The sequence below is a fragment of the Bufo bufo genome, chromosome 6 (assembly GCF_905171765.1).
Source record: "Bufo bufo chromosome 6, aBufBuf1.1, whole genome shotgun sequence".
NCBI classification, from domain to species: domain Eukaryota; kingdom Metazoa; phylum Chordata; class Amphibia; order Anura; family Bufonidae; genus Bufo; species Bufo bufo.
Window position 1 is genome coordinate 26,455,172 of NC_053394.1, and position 26,632 is coordinate 26,481,803.

General features: G+C 46.0%; 1 protein-coding gene across 1 annotated transcript in view; it reads left to right on the plus strand.

Annotated features, from left to right (window-relative positions):
- LOC121005470 (C-type lectin domain family 2 member D-like) overlaps window positions 1-26,632 on the plus strand; it is a 173,806-nt gene that overhangs the window by 15,206 nt on the left and 131,968 nt on the right. Inside the window, exon 6 of the mRNA XM_040438239.1 lies at window positions 25,456-25,500. Coding sequence (XP_040294173.1) covers window positions 25,456-25,500 — 45 coding nt within the window. The remainder of the gene's footprint in view (window positions 1-25,455; window positions 25,501-26,632) is intronic.

Below are 26,632 nucleotides of genomic sequence, written 5' to 3' on the forward strand. Positions count from 1 at the left end.
AAACGCACGGCCAGTTCCCAGGCATATGATAATTTGCCTGCTTTTTTCTATATGCACAATCGCATGCCGGATTTATTAGGCAGGATTGCCAAACTCGATCTCCCACTCATCACAGCCATTACCAAATAGGCCTGGGGGACATACGATATCAGAAATCCATCCGGAAGGGGAGCAAGTGGATCCATATTTATACCGAATCGGCCATCACATCTCACATTTTTATTATGAGCGATGATGTTTCCACTCTATCCCAGTAGATCTTCAGTATTCTGGTCAGATCATCCATTACATCTCACATGCCCATCACTATGGATGAGCTACTGTGAGTGGGAGGGAGATCTGGCCATTTTACAACACTAAACCGCTCCTAGGATTAAGGATTATTCATATAAAGCAGCAGTAATTTTGTTGTTCGTTTAGGACAAAAGGGTGAACTGTCTTCAAATAGAAGATCCATTTTGCTTCACATTGAAGGATCCTTCTATCAAAATCGCCCCTTCTTATTCCTGGCTTGATTTTTTCAATCCCCATAAAGGAGAGACAGTCAGGCCTGCCATCATGTTCAGTGTTCACGTGTCGTGCCACCGATGTATCTCTGCCATTTCTGATGTCGCTCACGTGTTCTCCTATCCTTCTCCTCAGTTCTCTCCCTGTCTTCCCCACATATTGCTTTCCACATTTACATGTAATTTTGTACACCAATCCCATGCTTTTACAGTTAATCATATCATTAACTGTATACATTTTGCCAGTGTTATTGCTCCTAAATGACTTTGCCTTGGCCATAAAGGGGCACGCCACACATCCTCCGCACCTGAAGTTACCACTGATGCCTCTCTCAAGCCATGTTTTTTTTATGAGGCACTGGTGTATAGTGGCTACGCACCATCATATCACGGATGCTTTTTCCACGTCTGTACGTGATGCTGGGGTGCCCCTTTATGACCTTGCAAATGTCCGGGTCCATCTGGAGCACATGCCAATGTCTTGATATAATATCTCTTATTGCCGAGGAACAGCCATTGTATGTGCTAATGAGTCGGATTTCCCTGTTTTCACTGGCCCCACTAGTCCTGGGGATATCAATTTTTGGGGCCAATAAAGACCCCCTGTCCTTGTTTAGGGCCATTTGGTACGCTGGGGTGAGTACACCTCCTGGGTATCCACGATCTAAGAAGCGGGTTTTGAGGTCATCAGCCTGTTTAATGAACTCAGAGCGCCTGGAGCAATTCCTCCTTAAACGTAGGTATTGCCCTCTCGGTATTCCCTTCCTGAGGGGATATGGATGGCTACTTTCCCATCTCAGGAGTGAATTTGTGGAGGTCGGTTTCCGATAGATGGATGTCTCCAGGCAGCCCATCCCGTTTATACTGACGCAAATATCCAGAAAGGGGAGTTTAGATGGATCGCATTCTGATGTGAAATGGAGGCCTATCTCGTTCTGGTTCATTTCTTGAACCCAGGCAGAGAACGTCTCCTTGCTCCCCTTCCAGATGACGAAAACGTCATCTATGAATCGCGCCCACTTTTGGACACACTGTAATTCCATTGTGGACTCATCCCCAAATACTATGGTGTTCTCCCACCAGCCCAGGAACAAATTAGCATACGATGGGGCACACCGGTTCCTGGTACCATTCAAGACCAGGAAATTTCTCCATTGAATGTGGATCCCACAGAATGGGGTAAGATCCACCCTTTTTCATGCATTTGAAGTGGTATATTGGAGATATTGTTGTTGTCCATCACCTTGCAGAAACCATTATTTTAAATGATTTAGTAAATGTTATGTTTTAAAGTAATCCCAGTTTACAAAACGAATCTGATAGTTTACAGAAACTCCCCATATGTGGTGGTAAACTGCTGTACAGGCACATGACAGGGCGCCGAAGAAAAGGAGCGCCATATGGTTTTTGGAGAACAGATTTTGCTGGGCTGGTTTTTAGACACCATGTCCCATTTGAAGCCCCCCTGATGCACCCTTACAGTAGAAACTCCCAAAAAGTGACCCCAATTTGAAAACTATGGGATAAAGGGACAGTTTTATTGGGACTATTTTAGGGTACATATGATTTTTGAATGCTCAATATTACGCTTTTTATGAGGCAAGGTAACCAAAAAATGTCTATTCTGGCACAGTTTTCATTTATTTATTTTTACGGCATTTACCTTAAAGGGTAGATTATCTGATATTTTTATAAAGCAGGTCGTTACGGATGCGGTGATCCCTAATATGTCTTTTTTTAATTTTTTTTAATTTTGGTTTTACACAATAAATTTTTATTTTTTAATAATCTTATTTTCAACCACTTGTAATGTATTACAATACATTCAGTGAGGCGGTTAAGTACAGTTACACAAAGACACATGCCATAGAAGTGAGTGTGTTGAATTGAGGCAGCAATACCAGCGATGGAAAAAAATATTCCAATGAGAGACAATGAAAAATTCTAACTATTCGACCTCCAAACAAATAAGGGTGGGGGGGGGGGGGAGAAAACAAGGGTCACAGGGAGGTAGAAAAGAGGGGAAGGATTTGTGAGGGGTAGGCCTTACCCAGGTCTGACGCACTAGAGATCTCTACCATTAATGCAGAGGAGCTGTCGCATCTAGAGCCGTCAAAGCATATCCTGTGTCTTTTTTCCAAGGGTCCTAGAGTACAGACCAAAAGTTTGGACACACCTTCTCATTCAAAGAGTTTTATTTATTTTCATGACTATGAAAATTGTAGATTCACACTGAAGGCATCAAAACTATGAATTAACACATGTGGAATTATATACATAACAAACAAGTGTGAAACAACTGAAAATATGTCATATTCTAGGTTCTTCAAAGTAGCCACCTTTTGCTTTGATTACTGCTTTGCACACTCTTGGCATTCTCTTGATGAGCTTCAAGAGGTAGTCCCCTGAAATGGTTTTCACTTCACAGGTGTGCCCTGCCAGGTTTAATAAGTGGGATTTCTTGCCTTATAAATGGGGTTGGGACCATCAGTTGCGTTGAGGAGAAGTCAGGTGGATACACAGCTGATAGTCCTACTGAATAGACTGTTAGAATTTGTATTATGGCAAGAAAAAAGCAGCTAAGTAAAGAAAAACGGGTGGCCATCATTACTTTAAGAAATGTCAGTCAGTCAGCCGAAAAATTGGGAAAACTTTGAAAGTAAGGGCTATTTGACCATGAAGGAGAGTGATGGGGTGCTGCGCCAGATGACCTGGCCTCCACAGTCACCGGACCTGAACCCAATCGAGATGGTTTGGGGTGAGCTGGACCGCAGAGTGAAGGCAAAAGGGCCAACAAGTGCTAAGCATCTCTGGGAACTCCTTCAAGACTGTTGGAAGACCATTTCAGGGGACTACCTCTTGAAGCTCATCAAGAGAATGCCAAGAGTGTGCAAAGCAGTAATCAAAGCAAAAGGTGGCTACTTTGAAGAACCTAGAATATGACATTTTCAGTTGTTTCACACTTGTTTGTGTATATAATTCCACATGTGTTAATTCATAGTTTTGATGCCTTCATAGTCATGAAAATAAAGAAAACTCTTTGAATGAGAAGGTGTGTCCAAACTTTTGGTTTGTACTGTATATTTTTGTGAATAGATGTAGCGTGTGAGATTCCCAATGGGCAAGCTGCTAAAACCTGTAGATCTGATCTCCCCTAGTCAACCATTGTGGGTTCTTTTTGTCTCCAGTATCTTCTACCAATATTCTAGCGGCAGCTAGAAGCAGATGAGTCCGCTTTTTAACAGTGTTAGGAGCTTTGGAGTCCAAAAGAAGGCTCAGAAGGCAGATTTTAGGTGATACAGGGATAGGGAACTGATTTCTATGGGACAGAATGGCACAAATGTCGGACCAGAAACCTGCTATCCGACGGCATTCTCACCATATATGAAAGTAAGAACCCCTCTCCATCCCACACCTCCAGCAGGGAATATGTTAGATAGTCTTACTGGAGTATAGTGCCATCTAGTGAGTACTTTATAGTAGTTTTCCTGAAGTTTCACACATGTAAATGATCTAGGGCAGTGATTGTGAACCTTTTACAGACTGCCCAAACTGCAACCCAAAACCCACTTATTTATCACAAAGTGCCAACAGCAATTTACTCTGAATACTACAGTCCAGTATAGTCTATCTTCCCTGTACTTTATAATTTAGCTATAATAGCTGCCTACATTCAGTGCGCTGCCTGTGCCGTTCATGGTGCGCCCTGCGCTGATGAATGGCAGGAAAAGTCCAAGGCATATTGGTACACCATAGACTTTTTCCAGGGTGCAGGTGCCCACCAAAAGGGCTCTGAGTGCCACCTGTGGCACCCGTGCCTAGGTTTGCCACCACTGATCCAGGGGTTACGGACAGAAGAAATACAGCCTCCTTGTCTATTAATTTCCCCCCAAGTCACTTTCCCATTTCAAAAGAAACCAGAATTCTGTGGGGGTCTGTCTTGGCAGCATTTGGGAATACATAGAATACATAGATGAGATCGTTTTCATAGGTTCAGCTTTTTGTAATGCAAGTTTCTGAAAATTGGAGAAAAGGGGTGCAACTGTCAGGGGTTCAGTGTGTGGCTTCATAGATGTTCTAAAGCAACATCCTCTTCTATCTTCCTTCCATGCTCATCACCTTATAAGATCCATTGAGGGCGGAGCGCCCATATCGCATAGACCCAGGAGAGGAATGCGCATAGGGTTCGTCCCTTTGCCCTTTCCCACATCAACTTGTGTAAGTGATAGCATGTTAGTCATCAAGGTCTGAGGCCTCCTGTTTGTCAGAGGGCCAAAGTATGCCTAGTCAGCAGATTAGGACCCTAGGGCATACGGTTGTGTGCAAGGGCCCTTATGGTGATCAGCAATGAAGAGTGGCAAGCCATTTGTCAACTAAGGTGCTTCGATCCCCTTGCTCCGCGGGAGAAGCAGGGGTTATAAAGCTCACTATAGTATGAGCAGAAGTGTTTTGCGATAAACTCAGATGTATGTACAGGTCGAGCATCAGGTGATTTCAATAGAGAAATGTAGGAATATAAAAGAAACCGCGCAGCTCTAATATCCGCAATGAAGATTTGGCCCTTCAAGGCACACAGCAAGTGTTTTCTGATATGTTGAAGCCCAGGTTTCCAATCCAGTGATCGACCGTAAGTCAATATTCTTATCTTCCTAAGGCCTCTTTCACACGAGCGGATTGGCTCCAGATGTGTTCAGGATGCGTTCAGAAACTTGCACCATTTTTGCAAGCAAGTTCAGTCAGTTTTGTCTGCAATTGCGTTCAGTTTTTTTCTACGCGGGTGCAATGCGTTTTGATGCGTTTTTTAACAGGCGTGATAAAAAACTGAAGGATTACAAACAACATCTCTTAGCAACCATCAGTGAAAAACGCATTGCATCCGCACTTGCTTCCAGATGCAATGCGTTTTTCACTGAAACCTCATTCACTTCAATGGCTGCATGAAAAACTCAGAATATAGAACATGCTGCGTTTTTCACGCAACGCAGAACTGATGTGTAAAAAAAAACAGCTCATGTACAGACGCATTGAAATGAATGGGTCAGGATTCAGTGCGGGTGCAATGCGTTAACGTCACGCATTGCACCCGCGCGGAAAACTCGCTTGTGTGAAAGAGGCCTAAGTAATAGAAGAAACAGCTCGACATGGTGAAGAACCGCAAGTTCTTAGTTAATCCAACTTCTTTATTATACTTGCAAAATTCCAAGTAAAACCGTCACATAAAATATAGTCAACCAAGAGCATATGGAAAAGAATGACTATATTTTATGTGACTGTTTTACTTGGAATTTTGTAAGTATAATAAAGAAGTTGGATTAACTAAGAACTTGCGGTTCTTCACCATGTCGAGCTGTTTCTTCTATTACTTCGTAAGATCAGAATATTGACTTTTATGTTGAAGCCCAGGTTTCCAATCCAATGATCGACCATATCAGAAAACACTTGCTGTGTGCCTTCAAGGGACAAATCTTCATTGCTGATATTAGAGCTGCGCGGTTTCTTTTATATATTTTAAGACCGAGTGTGAACTGAACCCCACTTCACCAAGAACCAGCTGCCCTCAAAAGATATTCGCGGTTTGAGACTTATTTTTATTTTTTTGTTTTCTAATATTTGTAAATTGTATTTTTTATGTTATTATTTTATTTGTTTCTATTCAAAAGAGGAATGTGGGATTTATTTTTAAATTTGGGATAGTAAAAGCTTAGAAGCTTTATCCCCGTGAGAGTAGTGTTTAAATTGTGAGGATAGGAAGAGTTTAGTGGTGCTATTGTACAATATGTTCCTGAGATCAGTGCGAGCACTAGTTAATTGGTCCAGGATTGCTGGTGTGGGAAGGCGTTTATGGGATTTCTCGAGACCCCTGTTTCTTATCTGCCTAAGTTTGTTTATATGGGAACCTAGAGCTATGAAGTGCCCTCTAATTCCCGATACGCCCTTGGAAATGTCTGTGGAATCATTCATTCGGAAGTGTTCCTCCAGGACCCCTTCAATTTGTTTAACATAAGCCATATTACTGAGAAGAGTATTGTTTAGACGCCATTTGTATGCAGTCTTGGGCAGTCCCTGGTCTGACAGTAAGATAGTTCCTATATCGGCTAATTTGCAAAGGTGTAGCTGGTGTGTTGGGACACAAAATATAATCTATCAGTGATAAGATTTGTGCAAACCTTTCTAAAGCCGTGACCCCTTAATACAGTTCCTCATGTTGTGGTGACCCCCAACCATTACATTTTTTTTCCTTGCTACGTCATAACTAATTTTGCTACGGTTATGAATTGTAATGTAAATATCTGATATGCAGGATGTATTTTTATTGCTACAAATTGAACATAATTAAAGCAGAGTAATTAATCACAAAGACAAAATGTTATATATTGTCAAATATTTATTTCTAATTACAAATGAAATTTTGTATTGAAGCATGGTGTATAAATCAGTGGTGCTTCAAGTCCCCCCCAAATAAATAAATCAGAAGTGCTCAGGGTCCCCCAAATAAATAAATCAGCAGCGGTGCTTCAGGTCCCCCCCCAAATAAATAAATCAGCAGCGGTGCTTCAGGTCCCCCCCCAAATAAATAAATCAATGGTGCTCAGGGTCCCCCAAATAAATAAATCAGCGGTGCTTCATGTCCCCCCCCCCCCCCCCCCCCCCCCAAATAAATTAAGCCTTGCTCAGCCAAATAATTAAAATAAAATTAGCCAGGCTCAATTAAATCATTGGTGGCAGTGGTGCTCAGCGGCGGTGTCATTAACGAAAAAACTCGGACCTCAGCAGACAGGCGGCCCGATTTACCCGTCCAGACGTCAGGCTCCTTCAAGCACAGGCAGTGATAGCACATCACTTCCTGTGCGCGAGGATAAGGGGCCGCTGCCGTTGTGCGGGCGACCCACAATAGGAAGCCTCAAACGACCCCCCGGAAAGGGCCGATCGACCCCTAAAGGGGTCGCGACCCGCTGATCTAGAGGGTGAAAAGATCTCCAGGCATCTTCGAGGGTCGCCTCTGACAGGGCCAGTCTGATTTTTGCCTAGTGCTACAGTAGGTAGCGAGGAGCAGAAAGTGGAAGCGTCAAGGTGAGGTTGTACTGTGGCATTCAAAGACATTTTTCTGAGTCTTAAAGGGAAATTCTCTGAAATGTGCCCTGCTGGAGCCTAAAAAAAAATTATTTTAGGCCACGGCAGCACGGGCCTTAAAAATTAGGCATTCACCTGACATAAAAGAAATTCTGATTATGTGGCTCGAGGTACATTATGCGGTCAATAAATAAAAATTGTACTGTAGGCCAGTGGAGAACAGGCCCCAAACATGATTAGGTTATTGGGGAATTCCCTTGGGTCCTCTATTCTCTCCCCATTATCCTCACACTCCCCAACCCTACCTCGTTACCATATCCCCCTCCAAAAAGGACACAAAGCCGAATATTGGAATTAAATGGCCACAGCAGCCTTATATTAATACAAACATAACATGTATCATATATTATATACCTAGACCTGACGAAGGAGGTCCTAGAAGCCCCGATTCCAGCTGGTGCACCAAACACCCGGCTCAATCCACCTTGCCTCCAGCCATATCACTCCAGCTCGGAGACACCGAGTGATGGACACCCCACTGAAACCAACCAATTTTCCAACCCTGGGAGTCCAGCCCCACCAATTGAGGCCCTCCCATCAACAAACACCAAGCCCTAGCACCGTCTTCCAGGACCTCCTACCGCCGACTGCTATGACAAAAACCCAATCCCCCCAAAAACCTTCCCAATAATACCCTACCCAAACCCCTTCTGCCCACCCCCCCCCCCTCCCAGCTACCCAAAAAAGGGAGGGTGGGCGGGAGCTTTCTTACACCTAAAATGGCACCTGGGTTCCCGCTTCCCTTCCTTAAAAACCCTACAGCTCCACCCCTTTCCCTTAACCCAACCTCCTCCCCACTTAACCTCTCACTGCCCTCATCTAGCCTGCCACTTCCCCTGACATCCCCTCGTCCCCAAAACCTATCATGGCAGCCTCCTTTTATGCTGCGCTCTAGTACAGCTGCACTTGACTAGGTTATTGGGGAATTCCCTCTGGTCCTCTATTCTCTCCCCATTATCCTCACACTCCCCAACCCTACCTCGTTATCATATCCCCCTCCAAAAATGACACAAAGCCGAATATTGGAATTAAATGGCCACAGCAGCCTTATATGTTACATGTTATGTTTGTATTAATAAATTATATACTTAGACCTGATGAAGGAGGTCCTAGAAGCCCCGATTCCAGCTGGTGCACCAAACACCCGGCTCAATCCACCTTGCCTCCAGCCGTATCACTCCAGCTTGGAGACACAGAGTGATGGACACCCCACTGAAACCAACCAACTTTCCAACCCTGGGAGTCCAGCCCCACCAATTGAGGCCCTCCCATCCACAAACACCAAGCCCTAGCACCCTCTTCCAGGACCATATACCGCCACAGATGCGCAACTTGATCTTCTACCTCAAGCTTGCGCGCCCCTCCACACACCCAAAGCTCGCTCGATCCCCCCCCTTGCAGACCTAACTACCACAGATCAATGCCCACTGCATTGAGGTGGACCCTGTCCGCCCTCCAAAACTCACCCACTCCAGGCTCTAACTCAAAATGCCCTACCACAACCGCCCCATTCCGTGCCACAAATTTTCCCACCGCCCTGTTAACTTTAATGCGGGCCTTGTTTATCCTCTCCACCGATCGTGCCTCCCGCCAACGCCGTCTAGGAACGATGTCCGACCACACCACTACCATCCCGGGGAACAAAGACCACAACCGTAACAGGTCAAACTTAATGTCCTGAATTAATTCTCTCACCGGCTTCATGCCCAAGTCGTTACCTCCAGCATGCAGCACCAATACATCCGGAGGCCGGTCCAGCTGCACAAAGCGATGAACCTCCCTCAAAACCCTCCCCCCACAACATACCTCGGTAACCCAGCCACCGGATGGCCGCCACCTCCCTGTCCAAGCCCAGCTGACGACCGTTCGGACGCACATCGGCCCTTAACGCCCCCCCAAAAAACTATCGAATGCCCGATGATCCACACCAAAGCCGGGGGAACACCTGAAATGAAACAAACATAACAAACACATTAATCCAGAAGCCCGCAACCCGCACCCTTTACAGACCGCCCAAACGCACATAAGATCGGAACCTACCCGATTCTCACCGACCTATCCTCTTAATGACCTCCTCACTCATACCCCGACGGGCTGCCTCCGTCGCCGCCCCAATCCGGAACTAGTGATTCGTGTAACACCGCGGATCCAACCCCAAATCCCCCAAACACCTCTTCAAAACTGCCAGAAACTGAAATCTGGATAAAGAGGACCTATCCGCATGCTTCAAAAATGGGGCCGCCCCTTCTCCCATACCCAAGCGATACTCCCGCAGGCAAACGACCGGACACATCAAGCATCCCGGCACTGCAAACAAGCAAACGCAACACCTTCGCCCCTCCTGATCCGTTTTAGACTTGCGTATCCGGACCACCACCCTGTCATGAAAGACATCCACATCCTCATCCCGCAACCCCCCGGCACAACTAACGCTCCTACTCACTAATTCTCCCAACCTAAATCTTCGGACCGCCAACCTCTCCGCCAACCCTTAAACACCTGCCGAACCATAAAAGCCTTGGTGCAATCCACTAGCCCTCTCAACTTGAAACCAATAGCCAATCCCGACATGCACCTATTTACCTGAGCCACCGACCACCCTTCTTCCTTTCTCCATCCCCAAAACAACACCAAGGGAACTTTACCCGCATCCACACCAACTCGCCCAGCCATCCCAAGCCTCGTCGTACGCTGCCCACGTACCGGCCGTTAGGGAGGCCCTGAATAACCCACTCACAGTACCTCCAAGATCTCCCACAGCAACCCCGGACACTCCAACCCGACGACCTCTGCCTCTGGCGCCAGCTGCCGAAAGCGCTCCCACTGCGAACGAGAGAGCATCCGCAATACTGTTAGAGCCCCCCGGCACATGAACCGCTACCACCCACACATTCAACGTTAAACAACGCAATACCATATGCTGCAACAACCTTACCACCGGCGGGGAGGAAGCAGACAAATTAGTAATTGCCTGCATCACCCCCATGTTGTCACAATGGAACCTCGCCTTTTTGTCACGAAACTTATTCCCCACAACTCCAATGCTAACACAATAGGAAAGAGCTCCAACAATGCCAGATTCCGAACCCAACCTCTTACCCCCCACGACTCAGGCCAGCGGTCCGCTCACCACTGCCCGTTGCAGTAGACCCCAAAACCAATACCCCCCGCTGCGTCCGAAAAAAAACCAAAATCCACACTATCCACCGCATCCCCCAAAACCAACGCCCTCCCGTTGAACTCTGACAAAAACCTAGCCCACACTTCCAAATCCCTTCGCAGCTCGCACCCCAACCGAATGAAGTGATGCGCCGCCGTCACAGCCGCGGTCGCAGCCGCCAACCGCCTGCAAAATATTCGGCCCATGGGCATAGTGCGACATGCAAAATTTTACTTCCCCAACAACGATTGCAAATCCCTTAAACGAATCTTAACCGACCTACCCGCCCTGTCGACCTCCGCCCGCAAATCCCACAATTTATCCTCCGGAAACCTACACTCCATGGGCACCTTGTCCAAAACAATCCCCAAAAAACTCAACTCAGTCGTAGGCCAAACCGTCTTCCCTTCTGCAAGCGGTACCCCAAAGGACGCAAACACCGACTGTAACGTAGAAAGCAACAGATGACATACCCGCGAACCTGCCGGACCCAAGCACAAAAAATCATCCAGGTAATGGATGACTGACTTACAACCCGAAACTTCCACCACCACCCACTCCAGGAAGGAACTGAAGGCCTCAAAATATGCGCATGACAAGGAACAACCCATCGGCAGACACCTATCCACGTAAAACCCCCCGTCCCAAAAACACCCCAATAGATGTAAGCTCTCCGGGTGCACCGGGAGCAGATGGAAAGCTGCTTCAATGTCTGTCTTTGCCAACAAAGTTCCCGGACCCACGCCACAGCCACGTCAAACGAGGTATAGACCACCGAACACAATTCAGGATCAATACCCTCATTGACCGACGCACCCTTTGGGAATGACAAGTGATGAATCAGCCGAAACTTGTTCGGCTCCTTCTTGGGCACCACCCCCAAAGGCGAAACCTTAAAATCAGCGAACGGCGGAGCCTCAAACGGCCCATCCATTCGCCCCAACAACACCTCCCTTGCCAGCTTATCTGAGACCACCTCCGCATGCTCCCCTGCCGAGCGCAAATTCCTACCCGTAAAGGGGGACAGCCCCGAGTCCGACGGGATACGAAAACCAAACCTAAAACCATCTAACAATAACTGAGCCGCAGACCGAACAGGATACCTATTTAAAAACGGCTCCATCCTTCCCACCCGTACCGGCGTCAAACCCTTTTCCACTGGATCCCCCCCCCCTTGGAAACATCTGGACGCCCCATGAGCCCCGCCGCAGGAAGTGCACTCGTGCTTGAATTTGCACTTCGCCCCGAATTTGCAGTTCCCTTCATTAACCACCTCAGCCCCCAGTGCTTAAACACCCTGAAAGACCAGGCCACTTTTTACACTTCTGACCTACACTACTTTCACCGTTTATTGCTCGGTCATGCAACTTACCACCCAAATGAATTTTACCTCCTTTTCTTCTCACTAATAGAGCTTTCATTTGGTGGTATTTCATTGCTGCTGACATTTTTACTTTTTTTGTTATTAATCGAAATTTAACGATTTTTTTGCAAAAAAAACGACATCCATATAGAAATTTTGCTCTAAATTTATAGTTCTACATGTCTTTGATAAAAAAAAAATGTTTGGGTAAAAAAAAAATGGTTTGGGTAAAAGTTATAGCGTTTACAAACTATGGTACAAAAATGTGAATTTCCGCTTTTTGAAGCAGCTCTGACTTTCTGAGCACCTGTCATGTTTCCTGAGGTTCTACAATGCCCAGACAGTACAAACACCCCACAAATGACCCCATTTCTGAAAGTACACACCCTAAGGTATTCGCTGATGGGCATAGTGAGTTCATAGAACTTTTTATTTTTTGTCACAAGTTAGCGGAAAATGATGATTTTTTTTTTTTTTTTTTTTTTTTCTTACAAAGTCTCATATTCCACTAACTTGTGACAAAAAATAAAAAGTTCTATGAACTCACTATGCCCATCAGCGAATACCTTGGGGTCTCTTCTTTCCAAAATGGGGTCACTTGTGGGGTAGTTATACTGCCCTGGCATTCTAGGGGCCCAAATGTGTGGTAAGGAGTTTGAAATCAAATTCAGTAAAAAATGACCTGTGAAATCCGAAAGGTGCTCTTTGGAATATGGGCCCCTTTGCCCACCTAGGCTGCAAAAAAGTGTCACACATCTGGTATCCCCGTACTCAGGAGAAGTTGAGGAATGTGTTTTGGGGTGTCTTTTTACATATACCCATGCTGGGTGAGATAAATATCTTGGTCAAATGACAACTTTGTATAAAAAAAATGGGAAAAGTTGTCTTTTGCCAAGATATTTCTCTCACCCAGCATGGGTATATATAAAATGACACCCCAAAACACATTCCCCACCTTCTCCTGAGTACGGAGATACCAGATGTGTGACACTTTTTTGCAGCCTAGGTGGGCAAAGGGGCCCTTATTCCAAAGAGCACCTTTCGGATTTCACTCGTCATTTTTTACTGAATTTGATTTCAAACTCCTTACCACACATTTGGGCCCCTAGAATGCCAGGGCAGTATAACTACCCCACAAGTGACCCCATTTTGGAAAGAAGAGACCCCAAGGTATTCGCTGATGGGCATAGTGAGTTCATAGAACTTTTTATTTTTTGTCACAAGTTAGTGGAATATGAGACTTTGTATGAAAAAAAAAAAAAAAAAAATCATCATTTTCCACTAACTTGTGACAAAAAATAAAAAATTCTAGGAACTTGCCATGGCCCTCATGGAATACCTTGGGGTGTCTTCTTTCCAAAATGGGGTCACTTGTGGGGTAGTTATACTGCCCTGGCATTTTCCAGGGGCCCTAATGTGTGGTAAGTAGGTAAATGACCTGTGAAATCCGAAAGGTGCTCTTTGGAATATGGGCCCCTTTGCCCACCTAGGCTGCAAAAAAGTGTCACACATCTTGTATCTCCATACTCAGGAGAAGGTGGGGAATGTGTTTTGGGGTGTCATTTTACATATACCCATGCTGGGTGAGAGAAATATCTTGGCAAAAGACAACTTTTCCCATTTTTTTATACAAAGTTGGCATTTGACCAAGATATTTATCTCACCCAGCATGGGTATATGTAAAAAGACACCCCAAAACACATTCCTCAACTTCTCCTGAGTACGGAGATACCAGATGTGTGACACTTTTTTGCAGCCTAGGTGGGCAAAGGGGCCCAAATTCCTTTTAGGAGGGCATTTTTAGACATTTGGATACCAGACTTCTTCTCACGCTTTGGGGCCCCTAAAATGCCAGGGCAGTATAAATACCCCACATGTGACCCCATTTTGGAAAGAAGACACCCCAAGGTATTCAATGAGGGGCATGGCGAGTTTATTGAAAAAAACATTTTTTGTCACAAGTTAGCGGAAATTGATTTTTTTGGATTTTGTTCTCACAAAGTCTCCCTTTCCGCTAACTTGGGACAAAAATTTAAATCTTTCATGGACTCAATATGCCCCTCAGCGAATACCTTGGGGTGTCTTCTTTCCAAAATGGTGTTATTTGTGGGGTGTTTGTACTGCCCTGGCATTTGAGGGTCTCCGCAATCATTACATGTATGCCCAGCATTAGGAGTTTCTGCTATTCTCCTTATATTGAGCATACGGGTAATGAGATTTTTTTTTTCCGTTCAGCCTCTGGGCTGAAAGAAAAAAATGAACGGCACAGATTTCTTCATTCGCATCGATCAATGTGGATGAAAAAATCTCTGCCAAAAAAAGAAAAAGGAGGGGAAAGGCGTCTGCCAGGACATAGGAGCTCCGCCCAACATCCATACCCACTTCAGCTCGTATGCCCTGGCAAACCAGATTTCTCCATTCACATCAATCGATGTGGATGAATAAATCATTGCCGGGATTTTTTTTTTATATATATACAAAGTGTTTGCCAAAGTATATGAACACCGCCACCTCCTCAGCTCATATGCCTCGGCAAACGTATCTTTTACTGCAGAGGAGAAATCTCGTCTTGCAGCGCCGCATACACCGACTTGCGTGTAATCTGACAGCAGCGCAATGCTTCTGTCCGAATGCACATCAGTGCTGCAGCTAGTCGATCGGTTGGTCCACCTGAAAGGTAAAAAAAACAAAACAAAAAAGAAAAAACCAGGCCGCAAAGCAATAACTTTATTAACTTTAGAACAGAACATATTAACTTTTTTTTAACTTTTTTACTTACCGGTAATTTTTTTTTTTTTTGTTTAGTTTTTTTTACCTTTATAGAACAAACCTCTCCTTCCCCATGGGACAATGTGCAAAGCGCAAATCGCCCAAAGATGTGGCGAAGTACGTTATGCACTTTATCCCAGGTGAAAGGAGAGGTTTGCAGCAGCTGAGAGTAAAAGGGCCCTAATAGCCCTGTGTGCCTGTCCTGTGAGATGCAATCCCTATGCTAGGTGTACCTGTGTGTGGTACTTCCGGAAACACTCACCAAAGCATAGGGCAGGGTGGTCAGGACAGTCAGGACAGAAATAGCGGGTGTCACGCCTTATTCCACTCCTGCTACAGACACGACATCTTTTTCGGGGTGACGGGTGGGTTGAGGTACCAGGAACGACACTGGGGAAATGTCGCTCGTGTAGACGGCTAACTACACTGGTGGATGGGGCCACGGAACCTCCTGGGTAAAGGAGGTTCTCGATGATCTCTTCCTGGAATTTGAGGAAAGATCGTGTTCTCCCAGCCTTACTGTAGAGAACAAAACTATTGTACAGCGCCAATTGAATTAAATATACAGACACCTTCTTATACCAGCGTCTGGTTCTGCGGGAAACTAAATACGGAGACAACATCTGGTCATTGAAGTCCACCCCTCCCATGAGCGCATTATAGTCGTGGACACAGAGGGGCTTTTCAATGACACGGGTTGCTCGCTCAATTTGGATTGTCGTGTCTGCGTGAATGGAGGAGAGCATGTAAACGTCACGCTTGTCTCTCCATTTCACCGCGAGCAGTTCTTCGTTACACAAGGCAGCCCTCTTCCCCCCTTGCAAGACGGGTGGTTACAAGCCGTTGGGGGAAGCCCACGCGACTAGTTCGCGCGGTGCCACAGGCGCAAATCCGTTCTAGAAACAAATGCCTAAAGAGGGCCACACTTGTGTAAAAATTGTCCACATAAAGATGGTACCCCTTGCCGAATAAGGGTGACACCAAGTCCCAGACTGTCTTCCCACTGCTCCCCAGGTAGTCAGGGCAACCGACCGGCTCCAGGGTCTGATCTTTTCCCTCATAGATCCGAAATTTGTGGGTATAGCCTGTGGCCCTTTCACAGAGCTTATACAATTTGACCCCATACCGGGCACGCTTGCTTGGGATGTACTGTTTGAAGCCAAGGCGCCCGGTAAAATGTATTAGGGACTCGTCTACGCAGATGTTTTGCTCGGGGGTATACAAATCTGCAAATTTCTGGTTGAAATGGTCTATGAGGGGCCGAATTTTGTGGAGCCGGTCAAAAGCTGGGTGGCCTCTGGGACGGGAGGTGGTGTTGTCGCTAAAATGCAGGAAACGGAGGATGGCCTCAAATCGTGCCCTGGACATAGCAGCAGAGAACATGGGCATGTGATGAATCGGGTGCGTTGACCAATATGACCGCAATTCATGCTTTTTTGTCAGGCCCATGTTGAGGAGAAGGCCCAAAAAAATTTTAATTTCGGAAACTTGGACTGGGAAATGTCGCTCGTGTAGACGGCTAACTACACTGGTGGATGGGGCCACGGAACCTCCTGGGTAAAGGAGGTTCTCGATGATCTCTTCCTGGAATTTGAGGAAAGATCGTGTTCTCCCAGCCTTACTGTAGAGAACAAAACTATTGTACAGCGCCAATTGAATTAAATATACAGACACCTTCTTATACCAGCGTCTGGTTCTGCGGGAAACTAAATACGGAGACAACATCTGGTCATTGAAGTCCACCCCTCCCATGAGCGCATTATAGTCGTGGACACAGAGGGGCTTTTCAATGACACGGGTTGCTCGCTCAATTTGGATTGTCGTGTCTGCGTGAATGGAGGAGAGCATGTAAACGTCACGCTTGTCTCTCCATTTCACCGCGAGCAGTTCTTCGTTACACAAGGCAGCCCTCTTCCCCCCTTGCAAGACGGGTGGTTACAAGCCGTTGGGGGAAGCCCACGCGACTAGTTCGCGCGGTGCCACAGGCGCAAATCCGTTCTAGAAACAAATGCCTAAAGAGGGCCACACTTGTGTAAAAATTGTCCACATAAAGATGGTACCCCTTGCCGAATAAGGGTGACACCAAGTCCCAGACTGTCTTCCCACTGCTCCCCAGGTAGTCAGGGCAACCGACCGGCTCCAGGGTCTGATCTTTTCCCTCATAGATCCGAAATTTGTGGGTATAGCCTGTGGCCCTTTCACAGAGCTTATACAATTTGACCCCATACCGGGCACGCTTGCTTGGGATGTACTGTTTGAAGCCAAGGCGCCCGGTAAAATGTATTAGGGACTCGTCTACGCAGATGTTTTGCTCGGGGGTATACAAATCTGCAAATTTCTGGTTGAAATGGTCTATGAGGGGCCGAATTTTGTGGAGCCGGTCAAAAGCTGGGTGGCCTCTGGGACGGGAGGTGGTGTTGTCGCTAAAATGCAGGAAACGGAGGATGGCCTCAAATCGTGCCCTGGACATAGCAGCAGAGAACATGGGCATGTGATGAATCGGGTGCGTTGACCAATATGACCGCAATTCATGCTTTTTTGTCAGGCCCATGTTGAGGAGAAGGCCCAAAAAAATTTTAATTTCGGAAACTTGGACTGGTTTCCACCGGAAAGGCTGGGCATAAAAGCTTCCCGGGTTGGCGGATATAAATTGTGTGGCATACTGGTTGGTCTCTGCCACGACTAAGTCCAAGAGCTCCGCAGTCAAGAACAGCTCAAAAAATCCCAGGGCCGAACCGATTTGAGCCGTCTCAACCCGAACTCCAGACTGGGCGGTGAAAGGGGGAACTACAGGTGCGGCTGAAGTTGGTGACTGCCAATCAGGGTTTGCCAGCACCTCAGGGATTCTAGGGGCTCTACGGGCCTGTCTGCGCGGTGGCTGCGACGGGGTAACTAGTGCACGTGCCACCGTACCAGCTTCAACTGCCCTTCTGGTGCTCGCCACGTCACCATGTTGTACGGCAGTGCTGGTACTAGGTCCAGGGAGGGCTGCGCTGCTGGTGTATGCCTCACCACGTGATCCGGCAGCGACAGCCCCACTCTGCTGCTCTTGAAGCGGATCCTGCATAACCTGTGGTCTAGCGACACGGGGCCGGGTACGCCTGGTGCTGCCAGGGACCTCCACCTCCTCGTCCGAACTTTGGGTCAGAGAGCCACTGCTTTCCACAGGTTCATATTCTGACCCGCTAGATTCATCAGATGAGGGTTCCCACTCCTCATCCGACTGGGTCAGAATCCTGTAGGCCTCTTCAGAAGAATACCCCCTGTTTGACATTTTGGACTACTAAATTTAGGGGTATTCCCTGAGACTACCCAAGAAAAAAAGCAAACCTGTCTTACAAAGGGGAGGCTAGCGAAGTACCGGAGGCCGCTGCGGTTGATAAAAAATATCAAAACTGATTTTTTTTATCGCCGCAGTGCGTGTAAAATGAAAGTGCAGTGATCAAAAAATATATATTTTTTGTCACTGCGGTGGGGCGGGCGTGGGTGAACGCACGTGTGGGCGACCGATCAGGCCTGATCGGGCAAACACTGCGTTTTGGGTGGAGGGCGAACTAAAGTGACACTAATACTATTATAGATCTGACCGTGATCAGTTTTGATCACTTACAGATACTATAAAAGTACAAATGCTGATTAGCGATACGCTATTCAGCGAATAAAAGTGACTGCGGTGCGGTGGGGTGGGCGCTAACTGACGCTAAACTACCTAACCAAGGGGCCTAAACTATCCCTAAAACCTAACAGCCAATACCAGTGAAAAAAAGTGACAGTTTACACTGATCACTTTTTTTCCTTTCACTAGTGATTGACAGGGGCGATCAAAGGGTTAATTGGGGTGCAGGTGGGTGATCAGGGGCTACAGTGAAGTGTTTGGTGTACTCACAGTTCAGTCTGCTTCTCTGCTGGATCCAACCGACGAAAAGGACCAGCAGAGGAGCAGAGAAGCCATATAACAGATCATATTTACTAATATGATCTGTTATATGACTTTTGATTGGATTTTTTAAAAATCGCCAGCCTGCCAGCCAATGATCGTTGCTGGCAGGCTGGTGACGAACTTCTTCTTTGAATTTTGCCGGCCCGCGATGCGCATGCGCGGGCCGGCTTGGAGCGAAATCTCGCGTCTCGCGAGATGACGCGTATATGCGTCATTGTGCGCAGCGCTGCCACCTCCGGAACGCGAATCTGCGTACAGCGGTCCGGAGGTGGTTAAAAAGAAAGCACAAACCCTTCGCCGCAGCCGTTAACATCCCCGACTGCCCTGCCCCGCTACCTGCGTCCCCCCAAAAGGACTGCCCCTGCCACCCCGGCGCGGTCACCCGCATCCACAAACCAATATCTTTGTGGTCCCACCGCATGTTCGGGCGGACCGCTTTCCTCTGCCTAAACTGCTCATCGTAACGAAGCCAGCCCACGCCCCCATACACCCCATACGCCTCCCCGATCGCGTCCATGTAACAAAACAGCGCGTAGCAACACTCCGGCGATTTTTTCCCCCCCCCCCAATGACTCTTGCCAGAATGGCAAACACCTGCAGCCAGTTGGAGAAGGTACGCGGAATCAGCCGATACCTGCGTTTTTCATCCTACTCTTTTTTCCCGTCCTCCCGCCGCGCCCTATCCAAGTTAAATCTCTCCAGGGGCAACAAGGAAAAAATCTCTATATACTCCCCCTTCCAAATACGCTCTTTCGCCTCCTGCTTCAAATGTCCCCACAATGGGCCTTCGAAACAGACATATACCTCCCCTTGCGCCGAGTCATCCACTTTCCGCCGCTCCTCCTCGCCCCCCGCTTGGGTCTGCACCGATACCGACTCAACCCCCCCCCCCCTCGCACCGGCGTACTAGCAACGCCCGGTATATATTATATACCTAGACCTGACGAAGGAGGTCCTAGAAGCCCCGATTTTCAGCTGGTGCACCAAACACCCGGCTCAATCCACCTTGCCTCCAGCCGTATCACTCCAGCTCGGAGACACCGAGTGATGGACACCCCACTGAAACCAACCAACTTTCCAACCCTGGGAGTCCAGCCCCACCAATTGAGGCCCTCCCATCCACAAACACCAAGCCCTAGCACTGTCTTCCAGGACCTCCTACCGCCACAGATGCGCAACTTGATCTTCTACCTCAAGCTTGCGCGCCCCTCCACACACCCAAAGCTCGCTCGATCCCCCCTTGCAGACCTAACGACCACAGATCAATGCCCACTGCATTGAGGTGGACTCCGTCCACCCTCCAAAACTCACCCACTCCAGGCTCTAACTCAAAATGCCCTACCACAACCGCCCCATTCCGTGACACGAATTTTCCCACCGCCCTGTTAACTTTAATGCGGGCCTTGTTTATCCTCTCCACCGATCGTCACTGGTGTTGAATTCCTCCGGGGCCGCAACAATTATTCATTCACCGGACAGAAAAGAACAAGTAAGTATGTGGCTGGAGGTAGATTATTCGGTCTTTGGATATCACTGCACTACCCAAATGCACTGTGTAGATAGTATATAATTGGTATATAACACCCCTGCCTCAATCACTTTTTTGGGGGGGCAACTGGTATATCACACCAGTAGAAATTATTTGTACCAAGAGCGTTTGGCACTCTGTGTAGCTGCAGTATCGCAGCAGAGCCGCACACAACTGCTGCACAATACAAATGCAGACCCTTGAGGAAGCCCTACTGCGCCGTTGGGCGTTTCTCATTCATTCAGGTCCAATGCACCAGCTCTCCACACAGGTTTTGGCTCCTGTTATTTGACCCCATTGTGGTCTGTTTTTTATTTTTTAGTGGCCTTACCTTATCTGACATTTTCTCTATGCTGTTCATAGGTGCATATTGTGTATAGCTTGGTTATATTGTATGTCCCTACTCAGTGGACGCTCAGTGGACTCTGTATGTCGGTGACATTCATTCTTATACCAACACGCTGTTTATTTTGTATACAATTTTAAATGTGTTTGTTGGTGTGTCTAATAAACTTTATATATTTTAATACCTGGTTAGTGTTGGATGTGCATGTATAGGGTGGTTCTTGTGACTCTCTCTTAGGTCAGGTGTATTTTATATCACACCCCTCAGTAAGTCACACCTGTCGATAGCACACCTATATCAGTCCTTAAAAGGACTTTTGTGGCCCTATTAGCTAGAGTTTGGTGTCCCTAACAGCCTGTCCCTGCTCCACACAGCAACCTCTCCCTACACTGGCAAAACACTGAATGTAAAATGGTGGCCAGATCAGGTCTATTTATAAGGTAGGGGGGTGTCCATGGGCTGAAACGTCTCAATTGGCTGTCCTGTACCACCTGATGGATGTGTCATGGGTCAAATTTCTTTACAATGTAAAATAATATGGGGCCGGCCGGCAGACATCGCCATATGTTCGCCCGTTCGGCGAACCGCAGGACAAGCAAAGCTCGCCGCGAAACAACTGCTGGGCGAACTGCAAGGCCATCTCTAACCACCATTGTTTATATATGAAATTACTAGTGTGATACCTATATTTATATATGTATTATGTCTCGAAATTATGGACTGATTTGCCTCCTATTTTCTCTTTTGTACACCAGCCTGATGAAGGGCTTTCCTTTAGCCCGAAACGTTGTATTGTTTGTGCACCATCATGTCCGGCTGAATAAATACACTAATTAGCATATCTACCAGTTGGAGTGCTGTCTAATTGTATAAATATTACAAGTGCGGATCCTTAGGTGGAGTCAGGAACAGAACCTTGACGAGCACCCTCAAATAAGCCAGACTACTGCTGAGTGCTGTGATCATTTGGGATTACACTATCGATTTCTTACAGTGATAACTCCTCTGTTGCTTGAACATTAGCTGTCATAGTGGTCTTGTATGAATGTCAACTTTCAAACAAGACCAGTTCCATGCTTCTAGCTGCTACTATTCAGGAGATAACAGCAGCTAAAGCAGCCACTCCTCCACTTCTGCCCGAGCTGAGCTTGGGCAAAACAGGTGGTTAAGAGACATTCCGTTTTGTTTGTCCTAATACATGTCTATAGGCACAAATAATGGTTCCGATTTCTTCCGTTATGCATGATGGGAAAAAAAGTCCTGTCGACAGAACAAAACAGAAACGTTATTTGTGCCCATAGACATGTATTAGGACAGAGCAAAACGGAATGCCTCTTTAAAGGTTTACTTTTTGCATTCCATCCTAAAATTCCATTAGAACACACCCTTAGTAGTAGGGCCCGTAGCAAATAAATGGACAAGTTGTTCAGGTGGTGTCAGGTCTGTCATCCACAGGCTGCTGAAGTCTTCTTGGAGTCATCTTTCCAGGGAAATGCCTCCCTCCCTGCTGTCTGGATGAGGTAACGGGTCTAGGGGGTGATCAGGGGTAATGACGGCAACAAAGCAATGTCTTATGCCAGATTAAAGTCCGGAATATCCAGTGCCTCAATATTCAAAGTTTCATAGATCTATTAGAGATGAGCAAATGCCCATATCACAATCTTTCTGTCTGGTGTATTGTTTAACAGCCCAAATGGATGCAACCATCGATATGTGATCTTTCTGCTCCGCAAGCTTTCTAATCAAGGACGTAAATAGTTTCTCTTGCTCAGGGTCATAGGGAACAAGTCCTGGTAAATGGTAGACCCTTCACACTCCAGGGAGGAGGCTGTTGGTGCAGCTGTCAAGATTTGTTCTTTAGTGTGGAAGCTTATCATCCCGCAGATAACCTCTCGAGGTGTTTCATAGGTTTAGGTGGGAGTCTCAGCTCCCTATGTGCCCGGTCCATGGTTAAATCTCCTGTCTCTTGACCCAACAGAGCAGTAAAGAAGGTGGTGAGGGCTAGCATAAGGGCTTCAGATGTGACAGGTTCAGGCATGCCTTTAAAGAGGACTTTTCATGGTTTTGTATTAATTGAGATAAATACCTTTTACTTGCTGATGCTGCCACCCTGCACGAATTTTTTTTTTTTATATCGCTCCTACGCCCCGCTGTGCCCCCCTGCACTTTTACCCCGCAAGTAAAGGTATTTATTTCAATTAATACAAAACCATAAATGTCCTGGTACTTAAGGACACAGGGCGTACAGGTACGCCCTGTGTATTTCCGATCACTGCCGCGTGGCGGGCGGTGTTCGGGACTGGGTGCCTGCTGAAATCAATCAGAGGGGGGTCCTGTATCAGCGACCCCCCCCCGTATCAGCGAACGCGGCATAGAAGGGGTTGGAGTGAGCCCATCGAGTCCCCGCACTGCTGTGGCGGGGACTCGATGTCTCAGAAGGCAGCCCGATGCCGTGAAGAGGCTGCCCAATGCCTTGCACGGCAACGGGACCTGCCTTCTACAGAAGCCGAGGAGATTCAGCCTCAGACACTGAGTCATACACTAACAGGCAATGCATTACAATACAGATGTATTGTAATGCATTGCAGAGGGGATCAGACCCCCAAAAGTGAACATCAGAAATAAAGTAAAGAAAAAAAAAGTGTGAAAAAAAATGATTTAAATAAAATTTATAAAGTAATAAAATTTATAAAGGAAAAAAAAAGGAAAAAAAACGCCCCTTTCCCCTTATTTTATAATAAAAAATAGAACCCCCCCCCCCACACACACATATTGGGTATCGCCGCGTCCGTAATGACCGGCTCTATAAATATATCACATGATCCACCCTATACGATAAATACCATAAACAAAATTAAAAATTAAAACGGTGTAAAAAAAAAGCCATTTTTGTCACCTTACATTACAAAAAGTACAACACCAAGTGATCAAAAAGGCGTATGCCCCCCAAAATAGTACCAATCTAACCGTCACCTCATCCCGCAAAAAAAATGAGCCCCTACCTAAGACAATCGCCCAAAAACTAAAAAAAACTATGGCTCAGAATATGGAGACACTAAAACATCATTTTATTTGTTTAAAAAATGCTGATATTGTGTAAAACTTAAGTAATTAAAAAAAAAGTCTTTATATTAGGTATCGCCACGTCCGTAAGAACCTGCTCTATAAAAATATCACATGACCTAACCCCTCAGGTGAATACCGTAAAAAAAGACATATTTTGTCACTTTACATCACAAAAAGTGTAATAGCAAGCGATCAAAAAGTCATACGCACCCCAAAATAGTGCCAATCAAACCATCTCATCCTGAAAAAAAAGAGCCCCTACACAAGACAGTCGCCCAAAAAATAAATAAAACTATGGCTTTCAGAATGTGGCTTTCAGAATATATATATATATTTTTTTATGCTTTATGTAAAACTTAAACAAATAACCAAAAATTTGGTATTGTCACGTCTGACAACCTGCTCTATAAAAATACCACATTATCTAACCTGTCAGATGAATGTTGTAAATAACAAAAAATAAAAACGGTGCCAAAACAGCTATTTCTTTTTACCTTACCTCACAAAAAGTGTAATATAGAGCAACCAAAAATCATATGTACCCTAAAATAGTACCAACAAAACGGCCACACTATCCTGTAGTTTCCAAAATGGGGTCACTTTTTTGGAGTTTCTACTCTAGGGGTGCATCAGGGGGGCTTCAAATGGGACATGGTGTCAAAAAACCAGTCCAGCAAAATTTGCCTTCCAAAAACCATATGGCATTCCTTTCCTTCTGCGCCCCGCCGTGTGCCCGTACAGCAGTTTACGACCACATATGGGGTGTTTCTGTAAACTACAGAATCAGGGCCATGAATAGAGTTTTGTTTAGCTATTAACCCTTACTTTGTAACTGGAAAAAATGGATTCAAATGGAAAATCTGCCAAAAAAGTGACATTTTGAAATTGTATCTCTATTTTCCATTAATTCTTGTGGAACTCCTAAAGGGTTAGCAAAGTTTGGAAAATCAGTTTTGAATACCTTTAGGGGTGTAGTTTGTAAAATGGGGTCATTTTTGGGTGGTTTCTATTATGTAAGCCTCACAAAGTGACTTCAGACCTGAACTGGTCCTGAAAATGTTGGTTTTAGAAATTTTCTAAAAAATTTCAACATTTGCTTCTAAACTTCTAAGCCTTGTAACGTCCCCAGAAAATAAAATGTCATTCCCAAAATGATCCAAACATGAAGTAGACATATGGGGAATGTAAAATAATAACTATTTTTGGAGTTACTATTATAAAAATAGAGAAATTGAAATTTGGAAATTTTTCCAAATTTTTGGTAAATTTGGTATTTTTTTTGTAAATAAAAATGATTTTTTTTAACTCCATTTTAGCAGTGTCATGAAGTACAATATGTGACGAAAAAACTATCTCAGAATGGCCCGTATAAGTAAAAGCGTTTTAAAGTTATTCACACATAAAGTGACACTGGTCAGATTTGCAAAAAGGTCCTTAAGGTGAAATATGGCTGTGTCCTTAAGGGGTTAAGTCTTAAGTTATTTCGGCACCCCTGATTACTAAGGAGTAAAGGTAGTTTACATGGGCTTGGCAGACATTAAGTTATGGGAGACTGCTGTATTAAACTGAACCACTGCAGCCTGGGAAGTTTCAAGAGCCTCAACTCTAGAGTGTATATGACGCAGGTCTTGTTTTATATCTTTCAGTTCGCGGAGCACAGGTTCATGGGAACTCGTCAACAAGGATTTAAGGTAGGACTTGGATATAACCTGGTCATCTCCACTGCAGGAGTCCTCCTGTTCGCTGTATGCTTCTACCTCTGAGCCATCTTCGGCATAGGCTAGCGGGTCACATAGCTTTGGCGGCGCCATCTTGCCGGATTGTTGTGTCATGGCTCCTGGTGTTCTGCGCATGAAACGCTTGATTTCTCTGTGAGCAGTCATGGCTCTAAAGAGGTTGTCTCATCTCAGACAATGGGGGCATATCTCTGGGACCCGCACCTATATCAGGAACGTAGCCCCACAAAGTGGTGGCTGGATGACTCCGGTCCGGCCACTACCAAGTGCTCTCCCCATAGAAGTGAATGGGGATGCACCGTGGATGACCGGCCAACGCTCCCATAATCTTCTATGGGCCCGACAGAAATATCTGAGCTAGCTCTCGGCTATTTTCGGTGGCCCTAAAGTAAATTAATGGAGGGCAGCTGCGTATGCACAGTGCGCCCTCCACCACTTTTGGGGCTCCATTCTCGACATAGGTGCGGGTCCCAGCGGTAGGACCCTCACTTATCGGACAATGGGGGAATATCCTAACGATAGGGGCTCATTTTTGCGGGATGAAGTTGACGATTTTTTTATACCCAGACCCACTTGGTTCTTGAAGATCCAGTGAGTTTGATGGCTATACAATACACTGCAATACACTGTATAGTGTATTGTCAGTGAAACTAATCAGGCTACCACCTCTGGCAGGACATGTCAGGCTTAGATACCATGGCAAGCCCAGATGCCTGCGTAAGGCGTCTGGTTACCATCGGGCTCCCTCCCTCTGTTGAAAATGAATAAATGAGGATAAAAGTAATTGTGATGCAAACCACACAAATACTAAGTGGTTTCAAACATATGTCAGAACTTAAAAATGTGGGTCTAGGTAAAAATATAATCCTGGTCCAACAGCAGCCAAAGCAGGCCCTTGCATATAAGACGGCATAAGGTAAGGGCCCATTCACACGACCGTATGGACGCCGTACCCATGTTGTAAACTTCGTGCTGCTGTGTGGAACCATTGACTTGAATAGGCTCATGATCCGCAACATACGGAAAAAGATAGGACATGTCCTATCTTTTGCGGTGCGCAGACACGGACCTGGAAGCCCATGGAAAC